This window comes from Rhinoraja longicauda, chromosome 16, assembly GCF_053455715.1.
Source record: "Rhinoraja longicauda isolate Sanriku21f chromosome 16, sRhiLon1.1, whole genome shotgun sequence".
Lineage (NCBI taxonomy): Eukaryota > Metazoa > Chordata > Chondrichthyes > Rajiformes > Arhynchobatidae > Rhinoraja > Rhinoraja longicauda.
Window position 1 is genome coordinate 15,356,337 of NC_135968.1, and position 16,190 is coordinate 15,372,526.

A 16,190-nucleotide genomic window follows, 5' to 3' on the forward strand; every position below is an offset into this window, starting at 1 on the left:
AGGTTGTGTCCTGCCCCACTGCTCTAACAGTATTCTCCCACCCACCACAATTAAATTGAAAGGTCAACATTGCCTATCCATAGATGCTGCCTGACCCGCTCTGTCCACATATGCTGTCTGCCCCGCTCTGTCCACAGATACTCTTCTCTGTCCGCAGATGCTGTCTTCTCTGTTCACGGATGCTGTCTGCCCCGCTCTGTCTTCCAGCCATAAACCAGTTGGTGCTCTGCAACCCCGAATCACGCGCGGGGGCTGCCGGGAGTTGTAGTCTTGGCACTATTTCCCAGCAGGCGCAGCGCCGCGGGCAGGGTTGGGAGCCGCGCATGCGTGCCAGTGCCGGGTGCTGCCGGGAAGTGTGGTCCTCCTTCTCTACGGCGGGCGGGATGCGCAGGCGCGGTGCCGGCCGGCCGCCTGGGCCATGGTTCCGTGTGCGGAGTAATGTCGCGATGTGAAGAGGGGATTAAATTGAGTGGACACGCAGCATCGGACAGCCGCAGCAGCTCGGCGGGGAACACTGACCTGGACTGGTGGCCGGAGGAGGATGAGGAGGACTGGATTGGCGGAGCGCCGGGCCAGGTCGAGGTGAGGCGAGGCTGAGCGCCGGGCAGGCCCGCACTTCCCGCATTTTCCCAGCGTCGCTCGGCACCTGCTGGGATACTGGAGGACCAGGCCGCTGCGCCTGCGCGCCGCCGGCTCTCCCGCCGAGTGGAATGCGCGGCCGCACGCGGCGGGACGTAGGTGGGGAATGAAGAGTTAATTCGTGGGGGGTGAGGGGTGGAGAGTGGATGGATGGGTGGTGGAGGGTGGAGTGGATCGGTGGGGAGTGGATGGGTGGGGGATGGAGAGTGGAGTGGATGGGTGGAGAGTGAGGAGTGAATGGGTGGAGAGTGGATGGGTGGAGAGTGGAGTGAATGGGTGGAGAGTGGATGGGTGGGGAGTGAATGGGTGGGGAGTGAATGGGTGGAGAACGAATAGTGAATAGGTGGAGAGTGAATGGGTGGGGAATGAAGAGTGAATGGGTGGAGAACGAATGGGTGGAGAACGAAGAGTGAATGGGTGGAGAGTGGATAAGTGTGGAATGACTAGGGTGGAGAGTGGGGGGTGAATGGGGTGGAGGGTGAATGGGGTGAATGGGGTGGAGGGTGAATGGGGTGGAGGGTGAACGGGTGAACAGTGAATGGGTGGTGAGTGAATGGTTGGAGGGTGACCGGGGTGGAGAGAGAGAGGGCGTGAGAGGTTTTTGGTGCTCCATTCTCCAGGCTGAGGAGGAACTGAGGGAATCTGTTGTCCGTCCAACAGAGTATTTGTCTGGCTGATGTGAATCCTTACATCCTGTGTCCCATCTGTGGAGGCTATTTCATCGATGCTACGACCATCACGGAATGCCTGCACACCTGTGAGTATTTACACTCTCACATACGGTTCAGTGGGAGACCACTACCCGCGGCATCTTCTCCGTCATCAGCTCTTTGTTTGTGGACACATGGGTGTGAGTGCCTGCTGTTGGTGTCTGTGGCCGATCGTCTTCAGTTCAGTTTATTGTCATGTGTACCGAGGTACAGTGAAAAGCCTTTTGTTGCATGCTAACCAGTCAGCAGAAAGACAACACATGATTACAATTGAGCCATTTACAGTGTATAGATACATGAAAAGGGGGTATCATAGTTAAAGTAAGAAATGTTGTAGTAGGAGTAGAGATTTAAGAGTGGAGCGATTGTAATATGCGATTGTAGATATACCTCTGTGGCTCGCACGCAAATAGTCGCCTCCAGGTAATGGTTCATGGTTTCTTTATTGTCATGTACACCAGGTACAGTGAAATACATTTTTTGTATACTGCTCAGCAAGACTATCTCAGTATATAAGCACAATCACCCTAGTGGGTACATAATGCACAGAACAGCCCATCGAGCCCATGTGCAACAAACGACATTTTGGTGCCAGTTTGCAGTCCGAGCTGCAGCTGGACTCGAAGCTCGTTGAAGCCATCACCTCCATTCCGGTTGTCCTGCGTCCTATAAGCTGCTTAAAGGCCTGACTGCCTTTTTTTTAATTCACTTCACATTTTATTCAGTTCAATCTTCTTGCAATATTAACATTTCTACATATTCGTAAATGAGTTTTTAATTCATTAGAGGTGCCAGCACACCACACCACACCATCATAAAGTATGCACTGCCTGTTGTCCATAGAAGGACATCTCAAAGATGGGACAGCAAGACTTTGTCAGAGGGTATAGGGTCGGGGGTCAAACCTCCCTCTGTCAGAGGGTACAGGATCAGACTAAACACAGTCGCTCAGACTGGTCACATCATGGCAGATCTGTTGCCTCAGTCACATCATGGCTGACCACATATCTCCCACATCCCTCATACCCTTGCCAAACAAAACCCTGATCTGGGTCCGGGATTCCCGAGTGTCCTCCAGCGTCCACAGTCCCTCGGGCGAGAGGCACCGTGTGCAGGGATGGTTCCTGACCTCACTCTGCTGCCTTGCCCGAGACCGCCCCTCACACCCATTCTGCTCTTCACGGTGCTCCACCGTTCAATGAGAATGAAGCGAAACCTCTGTCTCGATTCCATTATCCTCACTCTACCCCATATCCTTTGTCTGCTGAGCACACAAACATCTACCATATCAGGTCTGAGTTATACAGAGACTGAGTGTTTAGGGTTCCCCTGGGGTAGAGAATGGGGTAGAGTGTTTAGGGTTCCCCATGGCCAAGATTTATTAATCTCACAATGTAGAGGGACCCGGCGTGGGGGGAGCCGCCAAGAGAACAAAGAGGGACTTGGTGTTGGGTGGAGGGCACAGAGAGAACATGGATGGACCCGGGGTGGGGGGGGGGGGGGGGGGGCAGCCGAGAGCTAGAGGTACTACATCCAACCTCATCTATTGTATCCGCTGCTCTAGATGTCAACTTATTTACATCGGCGAAACCAAACGCAGGCTCGGCGATCGTTTCGCTCAACACCTTCGCTCAGTCCACCTCAACTAACCTGATCTCTCGGTGGCTGAGCACGTCGACTCCCACTCCCAGTCTGACCTTTCTGTCATGGGCCTCCTCCAGTGCCATAGTGAGGCCCACCGGAAATTGGAGGAACAGCACCTCATATTTTGGGCAGCTTGCAGCCCAGCGGTATGAACATCGACTTCTCCAACTTTAGATAGTTCCTCTGTCCCTCTCTTCCCCTCCCCCTTCCCAGATCTCCCTCTATCTTCCTGTCTCCACCTTTATCCTTCCTTTGTCCTGCCCCCCCTGACATCAGTCTGAAGAAGGGTCTCGACCCAAAACGTCACCCATTCCTTCTCTCCTGAGATGCTGCCTGACCTGCTGAGTTACTCCAGCATTTTGTGAAGAGGTACTACAATCAATACTAATTTTGTCGGCGCCCTATACCTGGCAACTCTATGCATACTTGTGTATTGTATGCAAAACAAATAATTTCACTGTACCAAGGTACATGTGATAATAAAGTATCATTCATTCATTCATTCATTTGAACGTCCACTTCCTCAGACTTAACTATCTCCCTTGACCTGACTGTGCTGTCTTGGGAAACATCCTCTGCTGTTTACCTCATCAGTCCGGATCCTGAATGTTTGACAAGCAGCTTCTGGCCTCTGAAGTTTGGGCCATGTCTCTCAGTTGTTCATCTGGCTCGACCCCCACACCAGGAGTCAGCCTGTCACCCTCCGTGTCAGGCTGTGGTTGTTGTGAGTTTGTGGTCATTCCTCTCCCTTGTGTGTGGCTGGGATTTCCTACCTTGTGGGTAACGTGTTTGTCATGCCAGTGTAGCTTCATTGCAAGTCCCCACCTTGTGTCTCTGCAGTCTGTAAGAGCTGCATCGTGAAATATTTTGACTACAGCAACCGCTGTCCCAAGTGCAACATCATCGTCCACCAGACACAGCCGCTGTACAACATCAGGTTAGTGGGGAGTGGGCGGGGGGGGGGGGGGGGGGACGGTGGGCGGGGGGAGGGCGGTGAGCGGGCGCGGGGGGGGGGCGGTGAGTGGGAAGCAGGGAGAGCTCGATGGGTGGGGAGCAGGGGGCGGGCGGTGAATGGGGAGGAGGGTGTTAAGTGGGGAAGAGTGGGCGAAGGATGCATGGACTACTGGTCATGGGAGTGAAATCAGAAGGGCTCACTTGGGGATCATTCGGTCGAGGGGGCAAATGGACATTAGTGAGGAGGGGAGTGAGTGATTATGGGCGATGGGAGTGACAGTGAGTGGGATGGTTAATGGGCAGTCTGTGATCAGGGAGGGCATTAGGGGGTCAGTGAGGGAAGTTACCCGTTCACTCTTCAATCCTTCTGCCTGTTCATCGCTGGCCTTTGGCCAACCATCTATAAACCCCCCTCACCTGTATCTAAGTATTATCTCCTAGGCTTTGTCCTGCTCCCTCCTCTCTTCTAGTTTGCTTCCCCTCTCAACTCCCCACCATCAGTCTGATGAAGGGTCCCGACCTGAAAGATCACCTACCAGCGTTCTGCACAGAAGCTGCCTGACCGGCTGAGTTACTCCAGCACTTTTTATTTTGTAAACCAGCATCTACCGTTCCTTGTGTCTCCAATTTATCGGGTGTGTGACAGGGATGGATGGATGCATTCAGTGAGGTTTCTTGAAATCTCCAATTTTACATAACTAACCTACAAACAAACCCCCTCTCCCCCCACCACCTCCCCCCCCCCCCCCCCCCTCGCCCCATCTGAATTTGTAGCCATTTCTCGCCTTCCACCTCTATTCCTCTCTCTAGCTTCACAATTTGCACCCATTCTATCCTTATCTCATATGTTTTATCTTTTCAACTCTGGCCGTTGTCCAATTATCTGCCAATCAAAACCAGCCCCTCACCTGTAATCACCTTTCACTTGCCAAGCTTTTTCCTGCTCCCCCTTCCAACTTTCTCTCCATCCCCCCTCCCCCCTTCTATAAACAATTTCTAGATGGGTCCTCTCCAAAACGTCACCTATCCGTGTTCTCCAGAAATGCTGCCTGACCCATTGAGTTAGTCCAGCACTTTGTTTTTTTTCTGGTGAATCTCTTCTGCACCATCCCCAGTGCCACCATGTCTGTCCGTAGTGCAGTGACCAGGTGTGTACTTGGTATTCAGCTGTGGCTTATCCATCATCTGATGATGTAGCACTGCCTCCAGCTGACCGGGGCCAGCATCTTCGTCTCTGTATTGGGTCCGAAGAAGGGTCTTGATCCGAAACGTTACCCAGTCCTTCTATCCAGAGATGCTGCCTGTCCCGCTGAGTTACTTCAGCATTTTGTGCCTATCTCCAGTATCCTGTTGCTGCCTTCACCCCCCCCCCCTCATTGTGCTGCCACCTGCAGCGATGTTTGGACATGTACATAAGGCCCCTCAGGACTTCGAGGCAGGTGACCCCACGTTTCAGCAGTCTGGGTCATGGAAATTCATCCTATCCAATTATTGTTTGTCAAAGGTTATGGGCAGAAGGCAGGAGAATGGGGTTAAGAGAGGAAAAATAGTTCATCCATGATTGAATGGTGGAGTAGACTCGAGGGGCCAAATGACCTAATTCTGCTCCTGTGACTTATGAACTTACTTAGTGTACATGGACTAATCTTGTACCTCCATCTCCTGATCCTTCACTCCTGTGATGTTCTGATTCGCCTTCCTTGGATCAGAAGTGGATGCCCACCCTCCCCCTCATCCCCACCCCTCCTCCTCCTGCAGTTTAACGTGTTGTTTCCTTGCAGGCTGGACAGAAAGTTGCAAGATATTGTTTACAAGCTGGTGCCCAACCTGGAGAGCAGTAAGTACCAGGCTCTCGCTGAGGCAGGGTGCAGACAGTGGCCCCTTTGGGAGTCAGGGCCAGGGTGAGCATGGGCAGTCACAGTCAGTGAGGGCGGCACACAGTGTGGGGCACATCCCAGCCCAGCGCACAGTCGGCAACATCACAACCGTGCCGTAGAGCTGCTCATCCTCCTGTTCCTTCCCATCAGGGGACAGCAGAGGGGTCTGCACTGACACCACTCAGGGTTGTGCTGGCCTGTGTTTACCCTTGATCCCAGTCAATCCGATGCACTTCCAGTCCATTCCATTCCGGGTGGTGGGATGGAGAGTGGGAGTAACCCTCAGTGTCCCAGTCAACAGTGGGGTTAACCCTCTCTGCCCAAGTCTGGGTGAACAGGGTTAATCCTCTGTCCCAGTCTGGGTGGGCAGTGGAGTTAACCCTTGCTATCCCAGTCTGGGTGAGCAGTGGAGTTAACCCTTCCTATCCCAGCCTGGGTGAAAAGTGGAGTTAACCCTTGCTATCCCAGTCTGGGTGAACAGTGGAGTTAACCCTTGCTATCCCAGCCTGGGTGGGCAGTGGAGTTAACCCTTGCTATCCCAGTCTGGGTGAACAGTGGAGTTAACGCTTACTATCCCAGTCTGGGTGGGCAGTGGAGTTAACCCTTGCTATCCCAGTCTGGGTGAACAGTGGGGTTAACCCTTGCTATCAAAGTCTGCATGGGCTGGCGAGAGGCTTTCATCCAGTCTGTTTGACCCAGCCAGCCTTCGGTGGACTTGGACTTTCACAGTTTAATTGTTATGAAGTTACACTCATGGATTCGCTGACTGATATGAGCTGCTTTGATTCCAGGTGAGAAAACACGGCTTCATGAGTTCTACCATGAGAGAGGACTTGAGGTTCCTAAGCCAGGTGAGTTATAGAGTCACACGTTCACAGTTGTACAGCACAGAGATGGCCCTTCAGCACGGCACATCCATGCTGGCCTTTACACCCATCTGCACTAATCCTATTTGCCCACATTTGGATCATACCCTGTGCCTTGCCCGTTCAGTGCTAAATGCCACCTCCCCGGCAGTGCATTCCAGGTATCAATCCCTGTCTGTGTAAAACACCCCTTTAAAAATGCCTTTGCTCTCAGCACTAGTGCTGTCTAGTTTTTGACACCCGTACCATGAGAACACGAATCCTACCCATGTGTGCTTTCACTAAGCCAGTTGTCCAGACTTTGCCTGTACCAGCGACTGTAGCACCGTCTGCACCAGCCTTGTTGTTTCCTCAGCCGTCGAGTCCAGAGCTGAAAGCTGCGTCACTGCAGCCAGCGTTGCAGCTTGCCTTGCCATGCGGCGGGGCTGCGGGGTCTGCATCACTGCTGGGGTTCCCACGCTCTGAGCTCCAGACCTGAATGCTGAAAGCTGTGTCACTGCGGCCAGCATTGGTGCTTGCCTCTCCCTGCAGCGGGCTACTCTGCACCACTGCTGGTGTCCCAAGGCCTGGAGCTCCAGTGTTACTGCGGACAGCATTGGAGCTCGCCTCTCCCTGCAGCCGGCTACTTTGCACCACTGCCTGTGTCCCAGGGCCTGGATGCTGAAAACTACATGGCATTGGCTCTCCCTGTAATGGGCCAGTCTGTGACAATGCCTGGTGACCCAGGGCTGGTGCCTCCAGCTTGGCCAGTCTGTGGTGCTGCCACTTGGTGAAGCAAAAGGCCTGGGCTGTGGAAGGCGTGTTAGAGTCATGGAGTGTGTTACCTCAGCATCGATCCTAAAAACTTCCTGTTCCTCGTCCACACATTGCTCTTGGTTATTTCACCTGGGAACGGGTTCAGCTTCCACAGGTACATTGTCTGCTCTCTGCTCTCCAGTTGTACAGGTGCCCATCAGTGGCAAAGGGAGTCGTATCCGAATGCAGGGTAAGAAGCTGCCGTTGTCCGTAGCCCCACCGGCCGAACCTCCGCCGCAACCCGACATCTCCCTGGTGCTCGAGTTCATTGGGTGAGTCACCTCTCACACATCAGTCCACAGTCAGGCAGTGTGTTACCTTTGGAGAAAAGGAATGGGTGACGATTCGGGTCAAGACCCTTCTTCAGTCTGAAGATGGGTCTCATCCCGAAACGTCACCCATTCCTTCTATCCAGAGATGCTGCCTGTCCTACTGATTTACTCCAGCATTTTGTGTCTTTATCTTCGGTGTAAACCAGCATCTGCAGTTCCTTCCAGCGGTGTGTTACCTTTACTGTAGCAGCACCTGAGTAAACAGTGGAGGTGTCTCTCCAGTGTTTATCCATCTGTGGTTAGACCCACTGGGACTGGAACAGATCTGATCACCCAGCCCAACGAGGGATGGACTTGCAACGGAGCTTCACCAAATTGGTTCCTGGCGTGGCAGGTCTGTCATAGTGGAGAAACTCAACTTATTTGTGATGCTCACTGGAGAAATTCAAGAGACAGTTAGATAGAGCTCTTAGGGCTAACGGAATCAAGGGATATGGGGAGAAAGCAGGAACGGGGTGCTGATTGTGGATGATCAGCCATGATCATATTGAATGGCGCTGCTGACTCGAAGGGTCGAATGGCCTACTCCTGCACCTATTTTCTATGTTTCTATGTATTTGGAATCCTAAAGGAGCTTGATGGGTGAAGCTCAAAATGGATGTTTTCCTGGTTGGGATGTCTGGATCCTGTGTTCACATTCTCAGAGTAGAAAAAAGTCAAAGGTCTTTTATTGTCCCGTGTACCACTTAAGGTACAGATATGCGAATTACCATACAGCCGTACTGAAAAAAAGCAACAAGACACACAACTACATAAACGTTAATATAAACATCCACCACAGTGGAATTCCCCATATTCCTCACTGTGATGAAAGGTAAAAAAAGCCCAATCTGCTTCCTCTTTTATTCTCCCGTGGTCGGGGGAATCGAACCATCCGTCGGGGCGATCAAAGCTCCCGCAGCCAGTGGTCGAAGCCCCCGCGTTGGGGCGATCGAAGCTCCCGCCTCGGGGAGGTCGAAGCTCCTGTGGCTTGGAGCTCCCGAAAGTCGGTTTCTGACCAGAGACCGCAAGCTCCACGATGTTAGTCCGCAGACACCCAAGGTGGAGCTCTCAAAGTCGGTCTCCAGCAAAGGCCGCCAACTCCTCGATGTTAGGCCTCAGTGTGGACGGAGATACGATACGGGAAAAAAATCGCACCTCCGTCGAGGTAAGAGATTAAAAGTTTCCTCCCCCCGCTTCATCCCCCACATAAAACAAGCTAAAGAACACTAAAAACATACATTTAACACCTACTGAAAGACTGTCCATTCATGACTCAGATGAGATGAAATTGCTTGCCCCATTCCCTGAAGTGAATCTTTGGTAGAATTCTCCACCCTGGAGGTGATGTGGGCTCAGTCACAATAGGGATTTGGATATTAAGGGAACCTTGGGAGGCAGTGCATGAACACAGTGCAAGGAAGTGGTGCTGAGTTATTGGTTTATTGTTGGCATGTGTATCAAGATGAGTGAAAAACGTTGTTTTGCCTGTTACACCATATGTGAGCACATCGGGTACTGCTAAAGAGAACGTAAACAGTGAGGACTATATAGTGTCACAGCTACAGAGAGGGTGCAGATAAGAAAAACCACAAGGCCAGCAAGGAAGAAGATTGGGAGATTGCTGACTCCTGGGTTCAGGATTATGGAATTTAATTGGAATTATTAGGGGACATCAGAGATACTAGGGGACTGAGGATCTAGTGGGAGGGAGCAACTCAAGGGAACCACACTCATCAGAAAATGGTTAGGTAAATGGTTAGAAAATGTTGGGCTAAAGGCAGATAAATCGCCAGGGCCTGATGGTCTGCATCCCAGAGTACTCAAGGAGGTGGCCCTATAAATCGTGGATGCATTGGTGATCATTTTCCAATATTCTATAGACTCTGGATCAGTTCCTGTGGACTGGCGGGTAGCTAATGTAACTTCACTTTTTAAGAAAGGAGGGAGAGAGAAAACAGGGAATTATAGCCCAGTCAACCTGACATCGGTAGTGGGGAAGATGCTTGAGTTATTAGAGATGTAATAGCAGCACGTTTGGAAAGTAGTGACAGGATTGGACCAAGTCATCATTGACTAATCTTCTGGAATTTTTTGAGGATGTAACAAGTAGAATGGATAAGGGGGAGCCAGTGGATGTGGTGTATCTGAACTTTCAAAAAGCCTTTGACAAGGTCCCACACAAGAGATTAGTGTGCAAAATTAGAACACATGGCATTGGGGGTAGGGTATTGACATGGATAGAGAACTGGTTGGTTGACAGGAAGCAAAGAGTAGGAATTGACGGGTCCTTTTCAGAATGGCAGGCAGTGACTAATGGGGCTCCACAAGGCTGGGACCCCAGTTATTTACAATATAAATGAACGATTTAGACGAGGGAATTAAATGTAACATCTCCCAGTTTGCGGATGACACAAAGCTGTGTGAGCTGCGAGGAGGATGCTATGAGGCTGCAGGGTGACTTGGATAGGTTGGGTGAGTGGCAGATGCAGTATAATGTGGATAAATGTGAGGTTATCCAGTTTGGTGGCACGAACAGGAAGGCATATTATTATCTGAATGGTGTCAGATTAGGAAAAGAGGAGGTGCAACGAAACCTGTCATCTGTCACTGAAAGTAAGCATGCAGGTACAGCAGGCAGCGAAGAAAGCTAATAGTTGGCCTTCATTGCGAGAGGATTTGAGTTTAGGAGCAAGGTCCAATTGCAGTTGTACAGGGCCCTGGTGAGACCGTTCCTGGAGTATTGTGTGCAATTTTGGTCTCCTAATTTGAAGAAGAATATTATTGCGATTGTGTGATGGTGGGAATTACATATGATGAAAGAATGGGTCGACTGGAATTTAGAAGGATGAGAGGGGATTTGATGGTGGATGTCAGAGCCACTGGATGGCTGCCATTAAGGCACGCTGCCTTGCTCCTTTTTGGCGCCAGGATGATGGTGGTCTTAAAGCCGGTCAATGATCCTCAGAATGGAGTAGGAAGATGTTAGGTCTGTGATCCGTGCAGGTCCTGTGAACACAGCCAACGGTGACAGATCAGCCGTGATCTTACTGAACTTTGGGGCAGGTACAAATGGCGCTGCTGTTTCATCTGTGTAACTTGACGTGGGTGACTTGTGTGAGAGGCCTCGCGACATTGTCCTTCAGCAAGGTGCTTCACAAAACAACACCAACCTGCCGGAGGAACCCGGAGCGTGGGGCAGCAACTGCGGCTGGCAAAGAATGTTGACGTTTCGCAACCCTGCAAAACAAAGGCTTCGCTCTGTGAAAGAAAGACTTGGTTGACTTTCTTTTGTAAATGTACCCCTGGTGTGTGGGTGATGAATCTGTGGATTTCATTGCCACAGAGGGCTGTGGAGGCCAAGTCAATGGATATTTTAAAGGCAGAGGTAGATAGTTTCTTGATTAATACGGGTGTCAGGGGTTATGGGCAGAAGGCAGGAGAATGGGGTTAGGAGGGAGAGATAGATCAGCCATGATCGAATGGCAGAGTAGACTTGGTGGGCCGAATGGCCTAATTCTGCTCCAGTCACATGAATTTGGGTGGGGATGTGGTGTGCGATGAGAATGTGGGTTTAAAACGTGGGATCTGTGTAAATGGGTGGTTGTGGTCGGCACGGTTACGGTGGGCTCTTGCCTGTGTCTGTGCTCCTCCTCTGTCTCTCGACGCACTTGGCCGTTTCCTGCTGCCTGATGCAGAGCTCTGGTTGCAGTTACCGGCAGTGGCCAGTGGGTGTCGGCAGAGACAAGGAAGTCGATGAGCAACCTGCCCATACCAGCTCCACTTCACAAGCAGCTCTGTGGACCCTGTTTGTGGACATCTCTGCCGGGGGATTCGGTCTTTCCTGTTCAACCTTTCTCGGCCTCTCGTAGTGTCGTATATCTCAATTAAATCTCCCAAAGAGAACAACCCGAGGGGGTAATAGGAAGCTGAGGGGCAGCTTTTTCACACAGAGGGTGGTGGGTACATGGAATGAGCTGCCAGAGGAGGTACTTGGGGCAGGTACAATAACACAATTTCAAAAGACACTTGGACAGGTACATTGATAGGAAAGATTTAGGGGGATATGGGCCAAAGGCAGGCAAGTGGGACTAGTTTAGGTGGGCATCTTGGTGGGCATGGACAAGTTGGGCTGTGTGACGATGACTTTACCCCAGCTGACTGAGCCTGTCCTGATGGCTGTACTTTCCCAGGTGTGGCAACAGCTCGGTGAGTGCCTGTGCTGTTCCCCAGTGTGGTCGCATCCTGCCGTGGCCTGGTGCCGGATCCTCACCACACAGCACCTTTCCTCTGAGGCTGCACTAGCGCCATACGCCTTTCTAGAATGTTCTCCTTGTTCACATTCCCTGCTCTCCGGCAGTGGCCCCATTTGTCGTACCTTATGCACCAGACTGCTGCCTTCCGTAAATCCCAGGGCATGCACATTACGGCCCTTCTGATGCCTTCATGCTGCAAGCCTCCACCCGTTCACTCTGAATTCAGGGCTTGTTCGTGCGGCGGCACTGTGGCGCAGCGGTAGAGTTGCTGCCTTACAGCGCCAGAGACCGGGGTTCGATCCTGACTACAGGTGCTGTCTGTATGGAGTTTGTATGTTCTCCCCCGTGACCTGCGTGGGTTTTCTCCGGGACCTCCGGTTTCTTCCCACAGTCCAAAGACATACAGGTTAATTGGCTGGGGATAATTGTAAATTGTCCTTAGTGTATGTCAGATAGTGTTAGCGTACAGGGTGATCGCTGGTCGGCACAGACTCGGTGGGCTGAAGGGTCTGTTTCCATGCTCTATCTGTTAACTAAACTATTGCTCCCTATTATATGCACCCCATCACATTTTCTGCATTGTTCCACTTCTCATTGTTTTGCCACCTGATCCACTGTTCAATGACATGTTATCCTGATGATGGTAAAACTGAAATCAGTTGTCGGGCTATTTGAGAATCCCAATGATTTGGCATTTGGCACACTGGATTAAAGGTCTGTTGGGAGTATTACCAGGTGTACCATTGAATATTTGGAAAGTCTTGCCAGTACAACACCTCCAAATTCCTAGGCGTGCTGAATTAACGCATTAACCATCGAATGTTGTGTCTCCTGTGATCTTACTCACTGCATCCCTACCTTCACATGCTGCAAAAAATATAACAGCAAGGGCCCTAGGACTAACACCAGTGGTGCACCTCTAGTCACAGGCTTCCAGTCGCTGAAATAACCCTCTACCAGCACCCTCTGCTCTGTTTATCAAACTGCCCTCAGTTCCATGGATCCTGGTCTCAATGTGGGACCGTTCCTCAGGCCTGACTGAAACCCGTGCAGACGAGGTCAATGCAATGCCCTCATCAACATATTTAGTTGTCTCTTTGAAAAACTCGGGCTAATCAGACGGGATCCTGTGTAACAAAGCCGTGCTGATTATTGCTGACTAATCCTCGCCAAGTGCAGGTTAATCCCGTTCCTCGATATTTTCCGACTGCTGACATTAGGCCCAGCAGCCACTAATTACCTGGCTTATCTCTGCAACAGCTTTCTTCTTCGCCTCCCAGCACAGTGTGGACCTCACCAGGGCCTGGCGGTTTATCCACCTTTGACCCCACGGACACCTTTAACCCCAGCGCCTTGTTCTAGAATCTCCCTCTGCATTGTGCTGAGGGTGGAATCTGCTGCCCTGTGTTAGTCTGCATGGTCCATGGCTCTCGTTACTGCTCTAAGCCACAGATCTCCTTTACTCGGCTTGACTCTGCCTTCTGTGGATGGATGTGCCTGCATTTTGCTGGCCAACTTCCCAGCGCCCGGGGTACTGACAGAACTGTTGTTCTCTACACTTCTGACTCTCTGTCTCTGCAGATCAATCAGTCTGTCTGATGCTACATGTATTTCACAGCAGTCCTGCATCAAAAGGGTTGACAAAGAGTAACCAAGGTCAAAGTTTAGTTTAGTTTAGAGATACAGCATACAACCCACCGGGTCCGCGCCGACCAGCGATTCCCGCACACTAACACTATCCTACATGCATTAGGGACAATTTACAATTTTTACCAAAGCCACTTAACCTACAAACCTGTGTGTCTTTTGAGTGTGGGAGGAAACTGGAGCACCCGGAGAAAACCCACGGGGAGAACGTACAAATTCCTTACAAACAGCACCCGTGGTCAGGATCGAGCCCGGGTCTCTGGAGCTGTAAGGCAGCAACTCTACCACTGTGCCACCCTGAGGTCAATGGTGCATGGAAAGTTGTACTTGGGGACCCAGCTTCCCCCATGTGGCTGTGACGGAGGGTGAAATGCAGCGACTCTCAGTGGGTGACAGGTTCTCAAACTTGGGACAGTGACGCAGGAGAACGTGATAATAAACCACGAGATAATAAATATATATATCTCTCGCTCCTTCTCCCTCTCTCTTACACTCTCTCGTGCTCTTTCTCTCTCGGTCTCGCTCTCTTTTTCTTTCACTCTCTCGCTTGCTCGCTCTCGGTCTCGCTCTCGCTCTCACTCTCCCTTGCTCTCTGTGACTCTGGTGGAAGGCCTGAATGTTTTGGTTAATGATGAGATGTCATTCAGGAGGGTGGGTTTATCCTCGTTGAACGGCACAGTGGCGCAGCGGTAGAGTTGCTGCCTTACAGCGAATGCAGCGCCGGAGACTCGGGTTCGATCCTGACTACAGGCGCCGTCTGTACGGAGTTTGTACGTTCTCCCCGTGACCTGCGTGGGTTTTCTCTGAGATCTTCGGTTTCCTCCCACACTCCAAAGACGTACAGGTATGTAGGTTAATTGACTGGGTAAATGTAAAAATTGTCCCTAGTGTGTAGGATAGTGTTAATGTCGGGGATCGCTGGGCGGCGCGGACTCTGTGGGCCGAAGGGCCTGTTTCCACATTGTATATCTAAATCTAAAAAACGAGTTCAGTTTTGTAGCTCATTGCATCGTCTTGCTCATGTGCCTTATTAATGGTGGAATGGCATTGGGGTGTGGGGAGTGTCACGGGCTACCCAGTCTCTGACAGCAGAGATTGAGATGGTTGTTGCTGGCCCTGATTGACCTCCAGGAAGTCGGCAGCAGCAGGGAAGTCGGTTGCTTTGGCCCGTGTGGTCAGTTTGTGAGAGGGCCGGGTTTGTGTTGGTCAGTCTGACCCCAGCGGGTGGCTGTCAGAGCCAATACTATCTCGACTCTCACAGCCGGCAACGTTAATTGTAGCAGAGTCTGGACAGAAACACGCGTCTCTCCTACGAGCAGACTCGGTTCATTTGTGGTGTGTTTGTCGGGAGATGCGAAAGCTGACCAAGCAGAGAATGCTTCCTGACACCAGACATTGCTGAGGGTTTATTGCTCTGAGCTCACTTGTCATTGAAGAGTCTCGGCTCCAGTCAGACTGCTGGGCACAGCATGGCTGAGCAGAGCAGTCCGTTTTTTCCTTGAACTCCATTCCCTTTGTCCTGTTTTCACACCTTACACTTCCTTATCTATGTATCTTCCTCTCCCCTGACATCAGTCTGGTCTCGACCAGAAATGTCACCCCTTCCTTCTCTCCAGAGATGCTGCCACTTAGTTACTCCAGCATTTTGTGTCTACTTTCAGTTTAAACCAGAATTTGCAGTTCCTTCCTACACAGTCAGTCTGACCCACTGGTACGGTAGTTTGATGCAGACTCCTGTGTTTTAATCTGCTGTGCTGCTTGGAGCCAGATACAGTGCCCTACATAATGCTTGGGACAAAGACCCATCATTTATTTATTTGCCTCTGTACTCCACAATTTGAGATTTGTAATAGAAAAAATCACATGTGGTTAAAGTGCACATTGTCAGATTTTATTAAAGGGTATTTTTATACATTATGGTTTCACCATGTAGAAATTACAGCTGTGTTTATACATGGTCCCCCTATATCAGGGCACCATAATGTTTGGGACTCATGGCTTCACAGGTGTTTGTAATTGCTCAGGTGTGTTTAAATGCCTCCTCAATGCAGGTATAAGAGAGCTCTCAGCACCGAGTCTTTCCTCCAGTCTTTCCATCACCTTTGGAAACTTTTATTGCTGTTTATCAACATGAGGACCAAAGTTGTACCAATGAAAGTCAAAAAAGCCATTATGGGACTGAGAAATAAGAATAAAAATGTTAGAGAAATCAGCCAAACCTTAAGCTTACCAAAATCAACTGTTTGGAACATCATTAAGAAGAAAGAGAGCACTGGTGAGCTTATTAATCGCATAATGAATGGTAGTAGCATAATGAATTCTGAAGTTTAGGCACATCCTATCTGCTCAACTTCAAATAAATGCCTCAAAACTCATTGGCCGGTGGTTCATTCTACAGCAAGACAATGATCCCAAACATACTGCTAAAACAACAAAGGAGTTTTTAAAAGCTAAAAAATGGTCAATTCTTGAGTGGCCAAGTCAATCACCC

At 50.7% G+C, this 16,190-nt stretch overlaps 1 protein-coding gene across 1 annotated transcript in view; it reads left to right on the forward strand.

Annotated features, from left to right (window-relative positions):
- Nucleotides 1-368: 368 nt before the first annotated feature.
- pcgf6 (polycomb group ring finger 6) overlaps nucleotides 369-16,190 on the forward strand; it is a 31,630-nt gene continuing 15,808 nt past the window's right edge. Inside the window, 6 exon segments of the mRNA XM_078412780.1 lie at nucleotides 369-582; nucleotides 1,300-1,396; nucleotides 3,834-3,930; nucleotides 5,729-5,784; nucleotides 6,616-6,675; nucleotides 7,628-7,757. Coding sequence (XP_078268906.1) covers nucleotides 439-582; nucleotides 1,300-1,396; nucleotides 3,834-3,930; nucleotides 5,729-5,784; nucleotides 6,616-6,675; nucleotides 7,628-7,757 — 584 coding nt within the window. The 5' untranslated portion in view covers nucleotides 369-438.